The 18,531-nt window shown below is 38.7% G+C and overlaps 1 protein-coding gene across 1 annotated transcript in view; it reads left to right on the top strand.

Moving 5' to 3' along the window:
- Window positions 1–18,531, top strand: part of LOC149279305 (Golgi-specific brefeldin A-resistance guanine nucleotide exchange factor 1-like) — a 168,495-nt gene that overhangs the window by 113,830 nt on the left and 36,134 nt on the right. Inside the window, exons 29-32 of the mRNA XM_089501339.1 lie at window positions 793–1,015; window positions 2,262–2,422; window positions 3,987–4,230; window positions 7,394–7,587. Of these exons, the coding sequence (XP_089357465.1) occupies window positions 793–1,015; window positions 2,262–2,422; window positions 3,987–4,230; window positions 7,394–7,587 (822 nt within the window). The remainder of the gene's footprint in view (window positions 1–792; window positions 1,016–2,261; window positions 2,423–3,986; window positions 4,231–7,393; window positions 7,588–18,531) is intronic.

Genomic DNA, 18,531 nt, shown 5'->3' on the forward strand with positions numbered 1-18,531 from the left:
TATATTTTGGCTTGCTCAATTTTCCATAGCACATTGAGTATTCCCCATAATTCTATCTATTTTAATATATTAAAAGATGCACATTTTCGGGTAGACTGATGCCATTTATTATAGTACCTTTAAAGTACCCAGTTTCAGTTGTTGTTGGGATTAGATAATCATGAATGGGTGCTCACTAACTGTCCAAGCAAAAAAAACCACAATCTGTATTTAGCAATTTATATATTTATTTAAGTAGGAAGCGTACTCTTGCTTAGGTAATATTGTCACACCATAAGGCATTTATTTTCTTTTTTCTGTTAATATTTTGTCATGGATTATCAAGGTAATTGAGTGTATTGTGTAAATGTTTTGTGTAATACAAAATCTTATTTCCCTTTGTAAACTAAATCAAAGCAATATTAAGTGAACCTAAAATTCTCAAATGTTGTCTGTTTATTCTTAATATGTCTGTTATCATATATTTTGACGTTTCACAAGTGTATGTTTGACCACAGTCCCCAAACCAGAGAAAACCAAAAGAAAATATACTTATATATTTTCTCTACAAGGCCTAGCATCTGCGGTTGCAGGATATGAATATATATTAATTTCAATAATTTCAATGTTACCCTTTTTTATCAGTCTAGTGTAGTAGAAAGTTCACAAAGCTGTATAAAATGTTTTAATAATGTCAAGCTCCGTGCAGTTTGAGTATATGATTCGAGATATTGTAGAGGTCATAGTAGGGGGCCCATATCCATTAAATATACATCTTTTTATATACTTTTTATGGTGTGTCTCTCTTGGTAGGTTCTCCTCTCTCTGCGTATTCTTCTAATGATGAAACCAAGTGTGTTGTCTAGAGTGAGTCGCCAGGTAGCTTTTGGTCTTCATGAGCTCCTTAAAACAAATGCTGCCAACATCCACTCTAACAATGATTGGTACACGCTCTTCTGCCTGCTAGAGTCCATAGGAGCAGGAGTAAAGCCACCAACCGCTTTACAGATGACAAACAGGACTGATAACGATGCAGGTACCACCTTGCTTGTGTTCAGTAACTCAGTGCTTCAACAGATAAACAGATGTTTCATGCAGTGAAGCCCTTGATGGAAAACAATGATGCTGGAATCTATTAGCATGATTAAAAAGGAGCATCTGTTCTCAATGTTAAGTTTCAAAACCTATGAATAAGTCTTTTTATTGTAGATTGTACATTAACCCTTTGCATCCAGATTTCCAGAATGCGAAGTGGATTTAAACAATTAAAATGTAGGAAGCGTTCATGTAGATTCTATTCGTTTTTCAAATGACTTTTTTCTTAAAGATCACGTAATAGAACCATACGTTATATAGGACCCAACATTTGTGAACAAAAAAAGTAATTTGTGTGACCATTAATCCAAATTCACTAAATAAGACTATAAAAACATGTGCTTGCAAATGAAAAACAAATGTGTCCAATAAACAAACACAAATAGGTGGAGCGAATAAAGAAATAAGAGTATGTGCCTTTCCCTTATGGTAACCACGCTGTCATATGGGTAATACTCTAAAAAAAGAAAAAAAAAAGAAAAGAATAATATATATATATATATATATATATATAAAACACAACACAATAGTGCAATATGTTTTACAAATAATGTGTGAATAAATATTGGTGATATATACACTCAAATCGGTCTGCAAATCCAGACCGATTTGAGGAAGCCCATCCAGGGCGAAACACGTCATCGGGGACTTTAGCAGCATTTGCCATTTTTGCAAAGTCCATTTTTCTGGTAATATCCAGCCGCCTAAGGGCTAAAGAAGGGAGTGCTGCCCTGAAACAGCACCAGTGCGTATACACATGAGCCAGTGTTTCACTAACAGGCTCTTTCCAAGATTGCCGTTTGATGAGGAGGACTGCTTCTAGACCAGAGGGTGTGGGGTTAACTATATAACCCACAGGCACATACTATAGAGCTCTACCACTGTGAGTGTATATATCACCAATATTTATTCACATATTATTTGTAAAACATATTGCACTATTGTGTTGTGCTATATTATGTCAAATTTCATACACATATGAGAGTGTGATTACCATAAGGGAAAGGTATAGACTCTTATTTCTTTATTTGCTCCACCTATTTGTGTTTGTTTATTGGACACATTTATTTGTTTTTGATTTGCAAGCACATATTGTTTTTAGGACCCAATATTTAACAATAATTTTTTTGTAACGCGTACAGCTTTTTAGTGCCTCATAAAGTATATTTTCCTGTTGTGTCTGGTAGGTGCGCAGTCAGACAGTGAGATTTCATCACACCATCCCAGTGATGTGAGCCATGACCGCGGGTACACGTCAGATTCAGAGGTTTACACAGAGCACAGTAAACAATCAAAGATTCATCGTCCTGTCACCGAGGTGGACATGGTGAACAGTGGCTGGCTGGTGGTGAGTTTGTTGAGTGCACTTTTCAGAAATATGAGAGATCCAGGCCTGTGTTACATCTGTACTTTGTGTGAGCAGACTGACTTGAGGCACAGATTTCTATAGCCCCTAAAGAGTAACGACCTTGGTTATTTGTTTTTTTTTTCAATTGTTAAATCACTGTGAATTGATGTTTTTAATATACCGTGAAATCAATAAAAAGATATTACACATATTGTTTAAAAAAAAATAATAAAAGGTTATTTTAATATCCAGGGCAGACAATGCTCTAATATCCAGTCACAGAATAACCCTCTAGGATATGGTGGGAGATGTCTTCTGATCTATTCAGTACCAGTCACTGGTAAATATCTCTGCCACACTAAACAGAGAAACGGTGATTAATATAAAATATATTACTTTAATAAATATAATATCATTTCTTACGTAAAAGTTTCAAATTTGTAGTTGGTGCGATGTTAAGACCTAAAGCTTCAGATCATGGCAGGGCTACTGCAATCTTCGGTGTACAGTTCACAATCAATGTATATGTGTGTGTGTGTGTGTAGGTAGGTAGGTATGTATGTGCGTGTAGGTAGGTAGGTGTGTGTGTGGGTGTATATGTAGGTAGGTATGTGTGTAGGGGTGTGAGTAGGGGTGTGTGTGTAGGGGCGCCAGAGTCCGTCATATACTGTATGTAGATGACTTAAAAGAGCTTAGGAGGCATTTCAGTGATACTGAAGTCCCATCTTGGGGTTTGCCTCTCACAAGATGGCGGTGCCCTTAAAAAAAAAAAAAAAATCTTAATTTAGGACAAATGTAGAATCTTTTTTAGGAATTTTTTTTCATTAGCTTTTGTAGATTTAGTAAAAATATTTTTCAAACAAAAGCAGGAAAAGGTGCTTTTTTCAAGTTTTAACATTTTATTATTTTTGTTTATAGGAAATTAGATCATATGATCAAAAAATGATATAGGAAGAAAGCCCTTCTTGTTCTAAACAATAACTTGTTTGGGTACACTAAATGAGAGAGAATAAAATTATATCTAAACACAGACATCGCAAATGTGGTAAAACAGTCTTGGTCACGAAGGGTACAAAAAGAAAAAAAAATGTCATACGAGCCTTCGCATGAAACTACTTAGGCAGGTTTTAGTAAATAAACAGTAAATAGGTTGATTTCAATTTAGCTTTTTAGTTGTCTTTGAAACCCATATGTCATAATTGTCATATAATAGCTCCTTACAGTGCCTAATTGGTATCAACAAATCAAATGGATCTTTAGACTAAACATATTTTTGGTATCAAACTATAGATCAGGTTAAAGCTTTAACACTTAAACCTCATCTAAAAATCCTTTAGTTCTAAAACTCATCCAAAAAACTTTAACCAGTACCATATAGTTTTACAAATAAATTAATTTCCCAGTTTTTACACAACATCAATTGTCATAGCTTGGGGAAAAATAAAAACAAGAACATGAGTGATTAGCTTATGGCCCTTGAGGTACTTAGAACCAAATCAAGACATTTAAAAAATACCTTAAACTTTTCATTTAATCCTGATGGTTGTCTTGCTTTTATTTGCAGGTTGGAAAAGAAGATGTTGACTCTAAAGTTGTTGCTGTAATGAACAAACAAGTTGCAAATATCCAAGTGAATCAGTACAGCTTAACTATTGGTCATGACTTTGGTCCACATGATACCAAATCGCTAATGAAGAGTGTTGAGTCTCTCTCTTTTATTGTCCGTGATGCTGCACATGTAACCCCTGAAAACTTTGAGCTCTGTGTGAAAACCATTCGAATTTTTGTAGAGGCAAGTCTAAACGGAGGTGCGTGTAAGTGTTTTTTGTATTTTCTTCTGTTACCAAATTGAATCCATACTTGTAAAGTAAATTTAACTGCAAGACTTAGATCAGAGTAGATGGCATGAATATGGCTCAGTGGAGTGGTAAAACACACCTCCATAGGAAAAAGCATATAGAGAAATAAAACCTACCCCCCTCGCAAATAATAGGATTGTGAATACCACCTCCTGCGTGATAGATCTAATGAAAAAAACAGTTGATCTTACCGGATCTAATGAATAGCTACTAAAATCAATAAAAAAAAAATTATGTTGCGGGGGGGGCAGCCCCTCTCATTAAATATGCATTATCTCATTAATTAGACTAGCTCTAACAACATTTTTGTCGATCATAATCAATAAGTGTGTTGAAATTTTTGTTGAGGGGGCTATGGTTTAGCCCTTCTGAAAAAGATTGTTAATATTGCATATTTTAGAGTAGATCTAACGGGGAAAAAAACAGTTGATCAAATGGGCGTTATAGGAGCCGTAAGGGGATCACAACGCTGTTCCACACACCAGGGACTCCAGACTTCCCAAGCCTGAAGGTAAGACTTTCTAGTGCCAGGAGCCCTGGATCCGCAGAGCAAATCTTGAGCCGCCCCCGATAGTCCTGACACGTCCCCGGATCCCCAGAAACAGTCCAGGCTACCAACAAGAGACGATCCTGCAGAATGGAGGGGGTGAGGGTTCCCCTCAGGATCCAGCAGGAGATCCCCAAATGACGGAAGAATCAGGGGGTCCGCGCATGATATATCCAGGAGCAATAGGAACCATGGCTGAGTTCTCCAAAGAGGGGCAACCAGCATAATCGATATCTTCTAACTGGATACGGCGTGAAGGATCATGGAGAATGGGGGAAAGGCATAAGCTCCCCTGGGAGGCCACATCTAAAGGAACGCGTCCAACGCCAACAAGAGCGGATTTGGCAGCCAACTGAAGAACGCGGGGGTTGGTCCTGGGCACAAAAAGGTCTAGATGAAGCGGACCCCAACAGAGATCGATAGCGCGAAAAACAGTTGGAAGGAGACGCCAGTCACTGGCGTCCCTCCAATGGCACGAGAACCAGTCTGCCACAAGATTTTCCTTCTCGGGACTTCCAACTTGAAGAGTGCCGCTTTACGGTGCTCTGTAAATTGCCATTGCCCAGGAGACAGAGGTTCCGCTTGGTCCACTTGCGCACTGAGTGGGTATCCAGGGGTGTTCCCTCTACGAGAGCCTCATCCGCCATTTGAAATATATGTGTAAGAAGGGCCGAGACGTCTAGGAGCTTGTCCTGGGTGGAGCGCAGGCCCTTCCCATCTTTGGTGAGGAAGGTGACGAAGGATTGAAAGAATTTCGGCATATGGAGACCTTGGCCGGAATAGTGGGACGAGGGCACTCGGAGTGGAGCCACTGCCAGACCTCATTGTCCAGGGGGTGGCGGAGCCAGAACTTCAGGAACTCTGTGATATGATCAGAAGGAGTCCACTCAGCAGGGAGTGGGTAGCGTAGCGACCTGGGGTTGAATAGCGGAAAGCCCATCTCGTCCCTGACTTCAAAGGGCTGATCCTGCTTACAACACGAGGGTTTGGGGTCACCCAACAGAAAATCAAGCCCATGCGCCATGCGCAGATATATTAGACCCTGCTGCCAATATATATATATATAAATATTAGACCCTGCTTTCAATATATACCATATTTGCTCCATCATAAGACAAGTTTTTTTCCAGAGCAAATTGAGGTCGTCTTCTAATCAGACCTCAAATATGAGACTAAGATCCAGATCCCCTGCAGCGCTGCAGGGGACCTGGATCCTCCTGACTGGTAACCTCAGCTGCTGCCTGCACTTCAGCCGGGCGCCTATCACTGAGCGCCAGCGAAAGTGCAGGCAGCAGCGGAGGTTGTCTACGCACGTACCTTTCCCGGCCTAGCGTGGTCATACAGTGTCATTGTGTAATCTCGTGGGAGCTGCAGTAAGCGCCTGCTGAGGCATCGCAGTGAGTGAAGTGCCTTAGTTGCTTGAGTGCATGTCTTGGTTTGGAAGTGTGTCTGAGTGGGTATGTTAATGCCTGGGTAGGTAAGTGTGGCATATAGGGGTATAAGGCATTTCTGGAGGCAGAGTGGCATATAGGGGGTTAAAAAGCATATCATGGGGCAGAGTGGCATATAGGGGGTTAAAAAGCATATCATGGGGCAGAGTGGCATATAGGAGGGTAAAAGCCATATCAGGGGGCAAATAAAAGCAAATAAAAACAAAAAAATATATTTTTTTCTCAATCATAGATTTTATTAAATATGAAAAAAGTTTACATGAATTAATATTTACTAGTAAAACTTTTTTCCTGTAGGGTTGTCTTACAATCAGGCTTTTTCTTTTTTTCCTAAATTAATATTCAGATTTTCGGGGGTCGTCTTATAATCAAGCAAATACAGTATATAAATATTAGCCCTGCTGTTGATGTATATAAATATTAGCCCCTGCTGCCAATACCTTTTTTATTGAAAAAATTGAACCCTACGCAAGCATTTCCTTGGGCCCCTCTCCACGCTCCACGCTCCCTAGCATGCAATCACTCCCTCAGCTGCCGTACCAACAAATAGGCATAGATCAAATAAACAACACATAAAACAGCACTTACGTGTATAGATCAACTGAATAAGATATAAAAACCTTTTTTACATTTGCAGGTATATATAAATAATGTATGGAAAGATAGCATAGCAGGTATACAACAACCCATTAACACACAAACCCAGCTTTGCATGTATAGATCAATTGAAATTCATATGTGAACACAGCACTAAAGGCAAAGAATCAAGACATACAAATCCTGTATTTGCAGGTATACAATTGGACGCCTGTGGTATATACTGTCAAGGTAGTTAGAGGTTCCCTTTATTTAAGACCCTCCCTGTGACCCCGGAACAAAACCTATACTGACCGCTTTGGAGTAGGGGGTGGAACGTGGTGCCGGTGGTTATTTGAACATGCATTTTGGTAGTTTTATAAGATAACATTTTATGAAAATGTTTTGTGTTCTTTTTAATTTATTTAAGACATTACAACTTGTCCCACAAGGCAAAATTTACATCAAGTATATAAATGTATATAAAATAGGTTTTATATTTTAAGAAAATACATTCTGAGTTTTTTGGTTGTCAAAGGGTACAAATCTCAGGAAAAACGGGTGAAAAGCCACAAGTATGACAACAAAGCCTACCGATTAAAGAAGAAAACCAAGGACAAAGACAACCAAGTCCGTCGCTCCAGGGTGTCCATGCAACGACAGTACCGGCCTCACAGCGATGATGAGGAAGATGACAGTGTGCCAGCCAGTTACCACACTGTGTCATTACAGGTTAGTCACGACGTAAGTACAGAAAGCCTTTCCTTCTCCTTAGTTTCTTCTAGTTGACACATGATTAATCTGGGGAATGTGCTGAGATCTTTTCTCATTTTTGCTAGTCTAATTAACATTCCTGTTTCTGGTTAAACTCTTTTCTACAAAGCTCAAAAGGGATTTTTCCAAATCAATAATTCAGTCAGTTTTACTATAAATGCATGGACACAGTCACCCAAGCTACATACACTTATGCGTCTTAGAATGATAGCATTATACGAATAGACATACAGGGTCAAAAAATGGGGAAAAAAGCACTTTTTCGCACTTTTATTTGAAAAAATGTTTACTTATCTAATTAAAAAGACTGCTAAATAGATAGAAAGTTATAGGGCAATAAGTAAAAGTAGCGTTTAGCTTTCAAAATAATTTTTTCCAAAATCGGGTGCTATTTGGGACATCTTTGAAGCTGGCCAATACAATTTACCTCCATCAAACCATATATTTAAAAAAAAAAAATTGGATACCCAAAGGTATTTAAAATGCTGGTATTTTAACCCATCCCATGCACTAATTCTACTACCACCCTTTGTCAAACTTTGTCGTAGTAATTTATTCTTTGATTTTGATCACACAAATTGTTCTCCAGGTGTGATTTTACAGCTCCTGGAATATGTCACTTTCACACAACATCCCAATATGTGTTCAGCAACGTCCCCAGATTTTAACCCTTTCCATGCACTAGATTATAACACCAGCATTTGCCCAAGTTTGTGGTAGTGGAAGTGCGGTCCTTCTCGCACCATGTCATATTTGGGACATCTTTGAAGCTGGTCAGTTCAATTTACCCCATCAAATCATATATTTTTGAAACCTAGACGCTCCAGGGTATCTCAGATGTTGATCACCTCCTAAACTCTTTTAAAACTGGTTTCTGCCTCCATACAGAGTACGGAGGACATCGACACCCTGGTGACAGGCTGCACACGGCCCCTGATGCTGATCTCTCTCTGTGTTGCTGAATGCCTCCATATTGAGGCATTACAGCAGCACCATTTAAGCGAAGAAAGCGATAGCAGATCACTTTCTTTCAAAATCTTTTATTTAAAGCACTGGGATTAGCATTTTCGATAGTTTTTGCTTAGCCTTTTTCTCCCATTCCTCCCAGACATATGCTAGTAATGGTTGAGTGGGTGTGTATTGTCTTGGTGCCAATTCATGTATTCTCCTAGATTCCAAAAAAGTGAAGACCTCTCCCATGCCCGGAATTTGTTCTGAATTCCAATACCTTGGGATCAGAGAGGCCACGGCCACCCGAACGTGGGTTGCTACATTTTGTTGATTTCGCCAGTTATTTTGGGAATTAGTTTAAGGATTGCTATTTTTGGTGATACATTTTCAAAAATGGGATCTATAATTGTAAGTAATATTTAAATTTTTTGCCATAGAGGTTTTACTAACGGGCATTGCCACCAGATATGGGACATAGTTCCTCTGTGGCCGCAGCCTCTCCAACACCTGTCACAAACATGTTAGATGTCCTGGCTGGGACCAAGTACCATCTTTATAACACCTTGTAATGGTTTTCCCAGTGTTTGAACAACATGTTGTGCTTTTTAGGGCATTAATTGCACTATATCATTTGCTTAGTTCTACATTAATGCCAAGCTCTTCCTCCCATGTGGTCAGATACTCCAACTTGGTGTTGGGAAACATGGATAATAATTCATGGCAGAAAGAGGTGGTACCCCTTGAGGACTATGAATTCTTGTATTTATGTTCTAGTGGATTAAGTAAAAGATTGTTCGATTTTTTTATCTAATTGTTGTACCTTAAATATTTCCTGGAGTTTGTTTATGATTTTGTTATATTCTAATTGTACACCATCTGGAACAGGATATTTTTGTTTATATTTTGGGAATGACAAAAATTCCCCATTAGGGAAGAAAGATTGCAGCCTAAGGACATAATTTTGGAGAAAGTTCTATTAGGGGATATATTTTTATTTATAGTCATCCAAGCTTTTAATTATATTTTTGTTGAAGTTGTATTGTCTGGGAGTGATTGTAGGGAACCAAGGGAGATCTGTGATTACTCCTATGTCCTGGTTTTCTATATCCACCCATCTAGGTATGTTGTTTGTATTTTTGAATTGGAGTGTGGAACCTGCATTGGTTGCTGTGTAATATGCCTTGGCGTTTGGTAGGCCCATACCACCATATTTCTTATGCCTCATTAGTATCTGCTTTTTAATCCTATGTAGTCCACCTTTCCAAACAAATTTCATGACAAATCTATCATATTGGATAAAAACTTATTTGGGATGTTGATAGGAACTGTTCTAATCATGTAGAGTAATTTAGGAAACAGGGTCATCCTGATCTGATAGCCGATATTCTGCCTAGCCATGATAACTCATATCTGCTCCATGCTCTAGTTTCAGTTCAGTCAATTTATCTCTGAGAGTTATATTATACAATTCTTTTAATTTTCTTGTAAGTTCCATGCCCAGAAACGATATGTTTTTCCAGTCAAATTTATAGTCATTTTTAAGTGCAAGCACGGTCTTATTGGTCATATTTATGGGCATTTCTTGCGTTTTAGTCAGATTTAATTGATAGTAAGAAGTTTCTCCAAATTCCGTCAATGTTTTGGTTACATGTGCTAATGATGTTTTGGGTTTTGTGAGTGCTAATATTATGTTGTCGGCAAAAAGTCCTAACTTGTGTTGGTAATTCCCTATCGTAACTCCTGTAATGTTGTCGTCATTTAGTATTATGTCAGCTAATGGTTCATTAGTAAGGGGGAAAAATTCTGAAATATAACCCGACGCGGGACCCTTGCTGTGGGATTACTATACAATGCAAAAACTGCTTTAATAAATTATTCTGGAAATAGCATTTTTTCTAACACTGACCGGAGATACCCCCAGTGTATTCTATCAAATGCTTTCTCTGCGTCGAGTGATAGTAGTAATGACGGGATTTAATTTTTGTTAATATTATGTATGATGTCAATAAACTATCTAGTGCTGTCGGGCTATCTGGTCTCTGTCAATCAAATAAGTCAATAACGAAAGTCTGTTGGCCAGTATTTTTAAATATAATTTGGTGTCTGTATTGATCAGGGAAATGGGTCTATAAATTTTGCAGTCATTTAGCATTTTTTGGGGTTTAGGGACCATGGTAATTTGTGCTTGTAAGGCTTCAGTCAATATTTTTCCTGTGTTCTTGTATTTGTTGAATAATTCTGTCATGTATGGGATTAAGTATGTCTTGGAATTTTTTATAATATATGTCTGTGTAACCGTCTGGGCCTGGAGCTTTGCCAATTGGTGAATTTTTTATTACAGTTTTTATTTTTTCTGGGTCTATCTTTTGGTTTAATATATCTATATGATCTTGCTTTATAGTTTTCAAAGAAGATTTATTTAAAAATTGTTCTATCTTTGGTTAAGTAGATTGTTTTATGTTTTTATCATCTTTGAGGTTGTATAATTGTCTATAATAAGATGCAAATAGATTTGAAATTTTGTTCGGTTTTGTTAATTGATTATGTTTCCTTTGTTATCTATTAAATGATCTATTTTGGTCATGGTTATTATTTTTTTCAATTTAGCGGCTAGGAGGGAGGAGACCCTGTTTCCTTTTTCATAGAACAGTTGCTTCAACCTTTTTAGCATTAGGGCAGTATGTTGTAGCCTAATTGTATCTATTTTTTCTTTAATTTTATTAGCTGTACACCTATTTGGGTTTTGTTTGTTTTTGTTAGATCAGAAAGTTCCTTGGAGCATAGGTTTTGTGATTTTTGCTTCTTGATATATGATGCCCTTTGTATAAAAAAAAATCCACTTGTTGTGGCTTTATTAGCATTCCATAATGTCTGTATGTCAATGGTGGGTGATGCGGTGTCTGGAAAATAATTTTTTTATTGTTTGTTCAGTCAGGGTTTTGTTTTCTAGGTCTGTTATTAAATGGTCAATGAGTTGCCAAATTGGTTTTCTGTCTCCTATAAAATTGTTGCCAATATGTATAATAATCGGTGCGTGGTCTGACCAGTTAATTTTTTATTTTATGTGTGCTAGTGTATTTTCTTCTACCAAAAATCTGTCAATGCGTGAGTACATATTGTGTGCGGCGGAATAGTATGTGTAGGCTTTTTCTCCCCTGTGTGTTACTCTCCAGCAGTCATATAGTCCGTTGTCATTTAGAATTTAAGTACACGTCAAGGCTGTTTTTTTAGTGGCATTTGTTTCATTTAATCTAATTTGTTCTCTTGTGGTATCTAGTTCATAATCAAGGACACAGTTAGTATCTCCACAAATTATCAATTGCTAAATATTTTGTTAAATATTTAATTTGGCCAGAATTTGGGAAATATAAGTTTACTAGGGTATATATTACATTATTGATTGGCCAGAATTTGGGAAATATAAGTTTACTAGGGTATTTATTACATTATAGATTGATCCTGTCCAGATGATGTATCTCCCATTTTTATCAAGTTCTATTTTGTCAGGCACCACAGAAATATTTTTACCGAACAATATTGATACTCCTCTAGATTTTTTGGTATATGTAGCGTGTGTTTGTGTGGTGAAATATTTGTTGTTAATTTGGGGGATTTTGTCTTGTGAAAGTGTGTTTCCTGTATGCATATGGTGTCTGAATGTTCCTTCTTGGCATCCCTAATTAAGAGTCTTCTCTTGTGGGGAGAATTAAGACCCCTCACATTAAACAAAAGTAGTTTGATGCTTATTTGTAGAACTCTCTCCACTCAATTAGCAGGTAGTAAATAAAATAATTCCACAAAGAGTACCAGACGAGTAAGCAGAGCAGTGTTTCAAAACAATTAGTACACCTACAGACCACAAAATAACAATTGTCGCATGGAGGACATGTACAATGGAGGGAGCCTATGACTGACAAAAAATAAATGAAGTATATACAAAATAAGTTTTGGCCTTGAGAGTATGAAGGCTTTCTACTCCCAATGTATGTGGCCAAAAGGTGGGGGCGAGAAAGTAAAGAATTAAGATAAAAGTAAGATGGGGAGGGAGCAGTGGAGAGGATTAAAGAGAGAGAGAGAAGAAAGGAATTGTCCTGAAGGGAACCCCAGGACCTATGTTATATATAATAAACTTATAAGAGACAGTAAAGGCATAGTTTAGAGGGTCAAGAACCATGTCTATATTATGTCATGTTTGAGATAGTTGTCTCTTGAAGGACCTTTTATAAGCTACAAAAAGAAAATGTTTTTTTTTCATATTAAGTCATGTTGCATGAGATTAAATGTATAACATTAAACAAATTTAAATGAGGAATTCTGTATTTTTAACTGTCCTGTCGAATATCTTCAAAAAGGGTTTATTATAGTTCATCAACGTAAAGAGTAGAGAAGTATTATACAATTTCCAAGTCATCCAAGACTTTTTACGTTAGCCGGAAACAGATCTAAACTCGGTAACTTTTTGATTTATAGCTGTTGTCAGGCTCATTACGCGTTTTCTCTTTCTGATATAATTTCATTTTTCGGTATTTTCAAAAAATTGTCAATTATTGTTGACTTCCATTTTTCGGCTATCGGGAAACGAAAACTTTTATACAATTTATGAAGTTTCAGGAATGGTGTTGGACATAATAGCCTTCATAACAGCTGAAATATAGGGAGTTAACTCACTATTTGAGATGGTTTCCGGCACTTCCCGAACTCTGATATTTATTTGGCTCCGATCTTCTATATCGGTTATTTTATCAGTCATCGACTGAATTTGTGCATCCATTGCCTTGATCTTATCCACCATCTCATTGTGGGCTTCGGCTTGTTCGGCTTACGTGTTTTCAACCGAAACGATAGGCTCAGACAGCTCCGCGATATAATTTTGGATTTCGGCAACTTCTTGTCGCAAGTCCGATCTAATGGATTCTCGTAAAGACTTTAACATCTTTTCCATTAAGTCAGGGGTTACCTCCCTTCTTATCTGAGACTCTGTAACCATACTTTGAGGTGCCAAAATTGATTCTTCAGCAAAGTTGATCACAAAGGAGAGATTGGGAAAAATATGTGGAAGACTTTTTTAAAGCAATAGGATACCCCCATTATATGGAAAGATGCCATCGGGTACCAAGACCTAGAGACATTTCTGACCAACTTCCATGGGTTGTAATATGTTTTTGTTATAAAATTTGTCAAGAAGGTCAGTGACGTTAGACCAATAAAGTAATAAATTAACTCACAATTATACACCTTAAAGGTTCAAGACAAACAATAAGTAGTGCTAACTCGGTTATGACGTTTATGTTTACATGTTAGTACGTTAGTATGCAACAAGACAACCAAAGAGTTACTCAACATGGCTCAGCAATGTTTGAATCTAAACATACAAAGTACATTTAAAATAACAGAGAAATATAACACGAGGTACGACATTCATAGATTCATAGATAAAATATATGGCTGCAAATATAAATGAATGTAAATCTCCATCCTGTATGTAACAAGTTGACATATGCACCAGACCCCCTTAAAAAAATCCAGGGAGGCTTAAGCTCACAGTATGATATTGGATGTTGATGTACTTTATCATGTTTATACTTCTGAAAACTCAATAAAATCTCTTTAAAAAATAAATAAAATTCGTCAAGAAGCCCTCCAATCTTTTTAAGAATTGTTTTGTGGTAAGAAGATATACAGCTTTTCTTTGATAATCCTGAAAAATTAAACCTCTGGATAAAAGAGAAGAGACTTTCAAAATGGTTCCATCCCAATAAAAGAAAGAATTGACAGAGGGGGAAGGAAAGAGATTACAAGAGAGATCAGGGATCGGAGGGTTTAGTTTTTTTTTTTCTATTGACACACATGAGTTAATGTGTCCCTTATTGAACCTACACAATTTGTCCATTCATATATTCGACACGTACCACATATATTTATAGATTTTTCTTATTCACATTCTTCTTCGATTTTTGTTTTTCCCTCTCTTCACACACACACACACACACACACACACACACACACACACACACACACACACACACACACACACCTTAACATGGACCTTATTGGACCCTACACCATTTGTGCATTCATATATTTGACACGTAAAACTTTATATATTTTCTCAATTATATTTGAGATATAGATTATTTTTTCTTATTGTGTTCTCCTTCAAACCTTTGGCACATCCATTCCCATAATGGATATGGGTACAATCTGCCATGGGCAGGGTCGATACTCATGGCATTCAAGGCACCATTGGGTGAGAGGTGCCTGGAAATTCTTTGTTATATGTTTTTGTTAAAGGCAAATTAATATAAATAAAGATGATGCCATTTTTTCAGGCAGGCTGATCCCAGAAATAGAAAATGACTAGATTACTAACGGTAAATGCACAAGGACTCAATACCCCAAAAAAACACTCTGCGTCATAAGCAATGTTCCATCTAATTTTTCTTAGTTGGCGTGCGCAGAAAATTTCTCTTGTGCAAAAATTTTCAGAGAGCAAACATTTTGTGCGCACAATATCCCCGCTGCATAAAGTTTCAAAAAAAATATAATTTTTTTCTTTTTTGGGGAAAAACTGTTGTGCGTACAATTTTTGGACGTGTGCGCTCTCTAAAAAAGCTATGTGCGTGCGCACAGCTTAGAGGGAACACTGGTCATAAGTTTTCTATTAAGAGAACGGATTAAGATCCGCTTTATACTGGAGACCCATTGGCGACAGTCTAATAAAACCATCCTGAAGTCAGAGGAATTTCCTATTATCATATGAGCCTATTTGGAAAAGAAAAAAAAATGCGGGGTGGCCATATTACGGTATATTCAAGAGATTTAAATACCAAGAAGTCGGCCAAATGGACGTTTTATAATAATGGTATGTGAGATAGATGACACCTAAATGACAACAGACTATATGACTGCTGGAGAGTAACACACAGGGGAGAAAGACTACACATACTATTCCACCGCACTCAAAATTTACTCACGCATTGACAAACATCTATGCTCCAAACCAATCACCTATACGATTTATTTCTAAGGTCTTAATCAAAACCAGTGGCGACTCTAGAAACAATATATAATCCTTGAAATAAATATTATAACACAATAAATAACTTTTCCACTAAATGATTTCAGGGCCTTGTAACGTTTTGTCCCCTGAAGTCACTACAACTTCAGGAGGGCATTTTATCTCTGGATAAATATAAATTAGTTAATTCCTACTGTAAGTTAAGTGCCAGGAAACAGATGACCAAACACACACCAACACAGGCTCTGTCACACCGACACCCAGACACACACACCAGGACAGGCTCTGTCACACCGACACCCAGACACACACCAGGACAGGCTCTGTCACACCGACACCCAGACACACACACCAGGACAGGCTCTGTCACACCGACACCCAGACACACACACCAGGACAGGCTCTGTCACACCGACACCCAGACACACACACCAGGACAGGCTCTGTCACACCGACACCCAGACACACACACCAGGACAGGCTCTGCCACACCAACAACCAAACACACACACACACACCAGGACAGGCTCTGCCACACAGACACCCACACACATCAGGACAGGCTCTGCCACACCCACATCCAAACACACACACACACCAGGACAGGCTCTGCTACACCAACACCCAAACACACACCAGGACAGGCTCTGACACACTGACAACCGAACACACACACCAGGACAGGCTCTGCCACACCAACACCCAAACACACACCAGGACAGGCTCTGCTACACCAACACCTATACACACACACCGAGGACAGGCTCTGCTACACTGATAACCAAAAACACACAAACAGCAGGACACAATCTACGTCACAGACGTCTACATCAGGATGGATTTTTCATACTGCATTGTCATTTATACCCCCCTTAGTGTTTTTGCCCCTTGTGTATTGATGCCCCTGCTGCCCATATATATTAACATTAGCCCCAGTTGCCGATAGCAGGTATAGATCAACACATTAACACACAAACCAAGCTTTGCATGTATAGATCAACTGAAATTCACTTGTGATCTCAAATAAACAGAATCAGACATACAAATCCTGTATTTGCAGGTATACAATAGTATATGAAACGTAGCATTGCAGGTATAGATCAAATCAATACATGGAAACAGCATTGCAGGTATTAATCAACTGAATAAGACATATTAACTCTGTATTTGCAGGTATACATAAATAATGTATGGAAACATAGCATAGCAGATATGGATCTACATAATAACACACAACCCCAGCTTTGCAGGTATAGATCAATTGGAATTCACAAAAAAACACGTAATTAAAAGGTATATTTAAAACCCCCTAAATTACACGCATAGATCACAGGTTGCATACCCCAAAGCCAGCCCTGGCGTCCACACTGCAATCACACTCCTATCATACCCAGGCAACCAGTAAATGCTGGTACCTAGGCATGATGGGACTGTGCTTGCTGTTAGCAATCACACTCCTATCATGCCAAGTCAGCCAGTACATGCTCGAGGTGCGGCCCGCGTAAGATCGGTTGCACTGGCTGGCGATCTTACGCGGGCCGCACCTCGAGATCTCGCGGGCCGCATGTTGGACGCCCCTGCCTTATTTCTAACCCCCTCTCCCTCCCTTATCACTTTCTAACCCCCTCTCCCTCCCTTATCACTTTCTAACCCCTCTCCCTGCTCAATATCTACCCTCCCCCTTTGTAGTTCTCTCACCTTTAGGTCCAGCGACGGGAGCACAAGGCTTATGTCTTTGTTCTCTGCTGCGGTGGCCGCTGCTTCACTCCTGAGCGCCGAAATATGACGTCATATTTCGGCGCTCAGGATGAAATTCCGGCACCGCGACGGAGGTAGAGGTCTCGTGGAGGAGAATGGGGGGTGCCGAGCGGTTGCTAGGCGCCCCTCTCTCTCCTCCGCATTAAAAAAAAAAAAAGACGGGATTTAAAGTCGCATTGCGACTTTTTTCCGAATTCGGCAGGGGGGCAACAGGGGGGGGCAAGGATTAACCTAGGGGGGGCAATTGGCCCCCCTTGCCCCCCTGTAGCGACGCCACTGATCAAAACCGAGAAAGTCAAACAGGGCGTACTTATCGTTATGGGAGATTTTAATTCTATCCCAGACGACCAGTTAGATAGGATCTCGCTATGTGGAACAGGCTCCAGTAGAAATATTAAAAGTCAAGCCCTACAATTAAGGAGACTATTTGAAAGATTTGAGCTGTTAGATATTTGGCAAACATACCACCCAATAGAGCAAGACAATACTTGATTTTCCAGATCCCACTGCTCTTATTCTCGAATTGATTTAATACTAGGAGAAGTAGAGCTTACGCATAATGTTAACAACAACAAAAAAAAACCCTTATCCATGAAGTCACCTGGTCAGACCATAATCCGGTAATTTTAGAGTTAAATAAAACTTTGTAAGAATCCATGGGGATTGGAGGATGGATACATTTCTCCTATCTAGATCTGAAGACAAGGAAAAAAATAAATTGTCCCTGATTAATAATTTGGAACGCCTGTAAGTGTGTGAGCCTTTCAGATCTGTTGTCAGGACTTACCTGGAGCTGGAGCCCAGTTGCGGGAAATGGCGCACACCCTTGGAAAATAACACTGCTCAGAGTGACAGTACGGAGAGATCACTTGAGCAGTGAGAGTGTACACGGGGGCAAAACAGGTACGGGGTACAGACAGGGGATATCCAGAAATGTATATGCCACTCTGCCTCCTGGAATGCCTTATACCTTATATAAGGCATTTCTGGAGGCAGAGTGGCACATAGGAGGTCAAAAGGCATACCATGGGGCACAGTGGCATATAGAGGGTTAAAAGGCATATCATGGGCCACAGTGCCATATTGGTGTGGCAAGCCTGGGGGCAGATGTGCGTAACTGGGGGACAGGTTGGAAAATACAAGGAAATAAAAACAAAAAAATTTTTTTTCTCAAT

The sequence above is a fragment of the Sceloporus occidentalis genome, unplaced genomic scaffold (assembly GCF_023333645.1).
Source record: "Sceloporus occidentalis isolate IW3139 unplaced genomic scaffold, rSceOcc1.0.p SCAF_172, whole genome shotgun sequence".
Taxonomy (NCBI): Eukaryota; Metazoa; Chordata; class Lepidosauria; order Squamata; family Phrynosomatidae; genus Sceloporus; species Sceloporus occidentalis.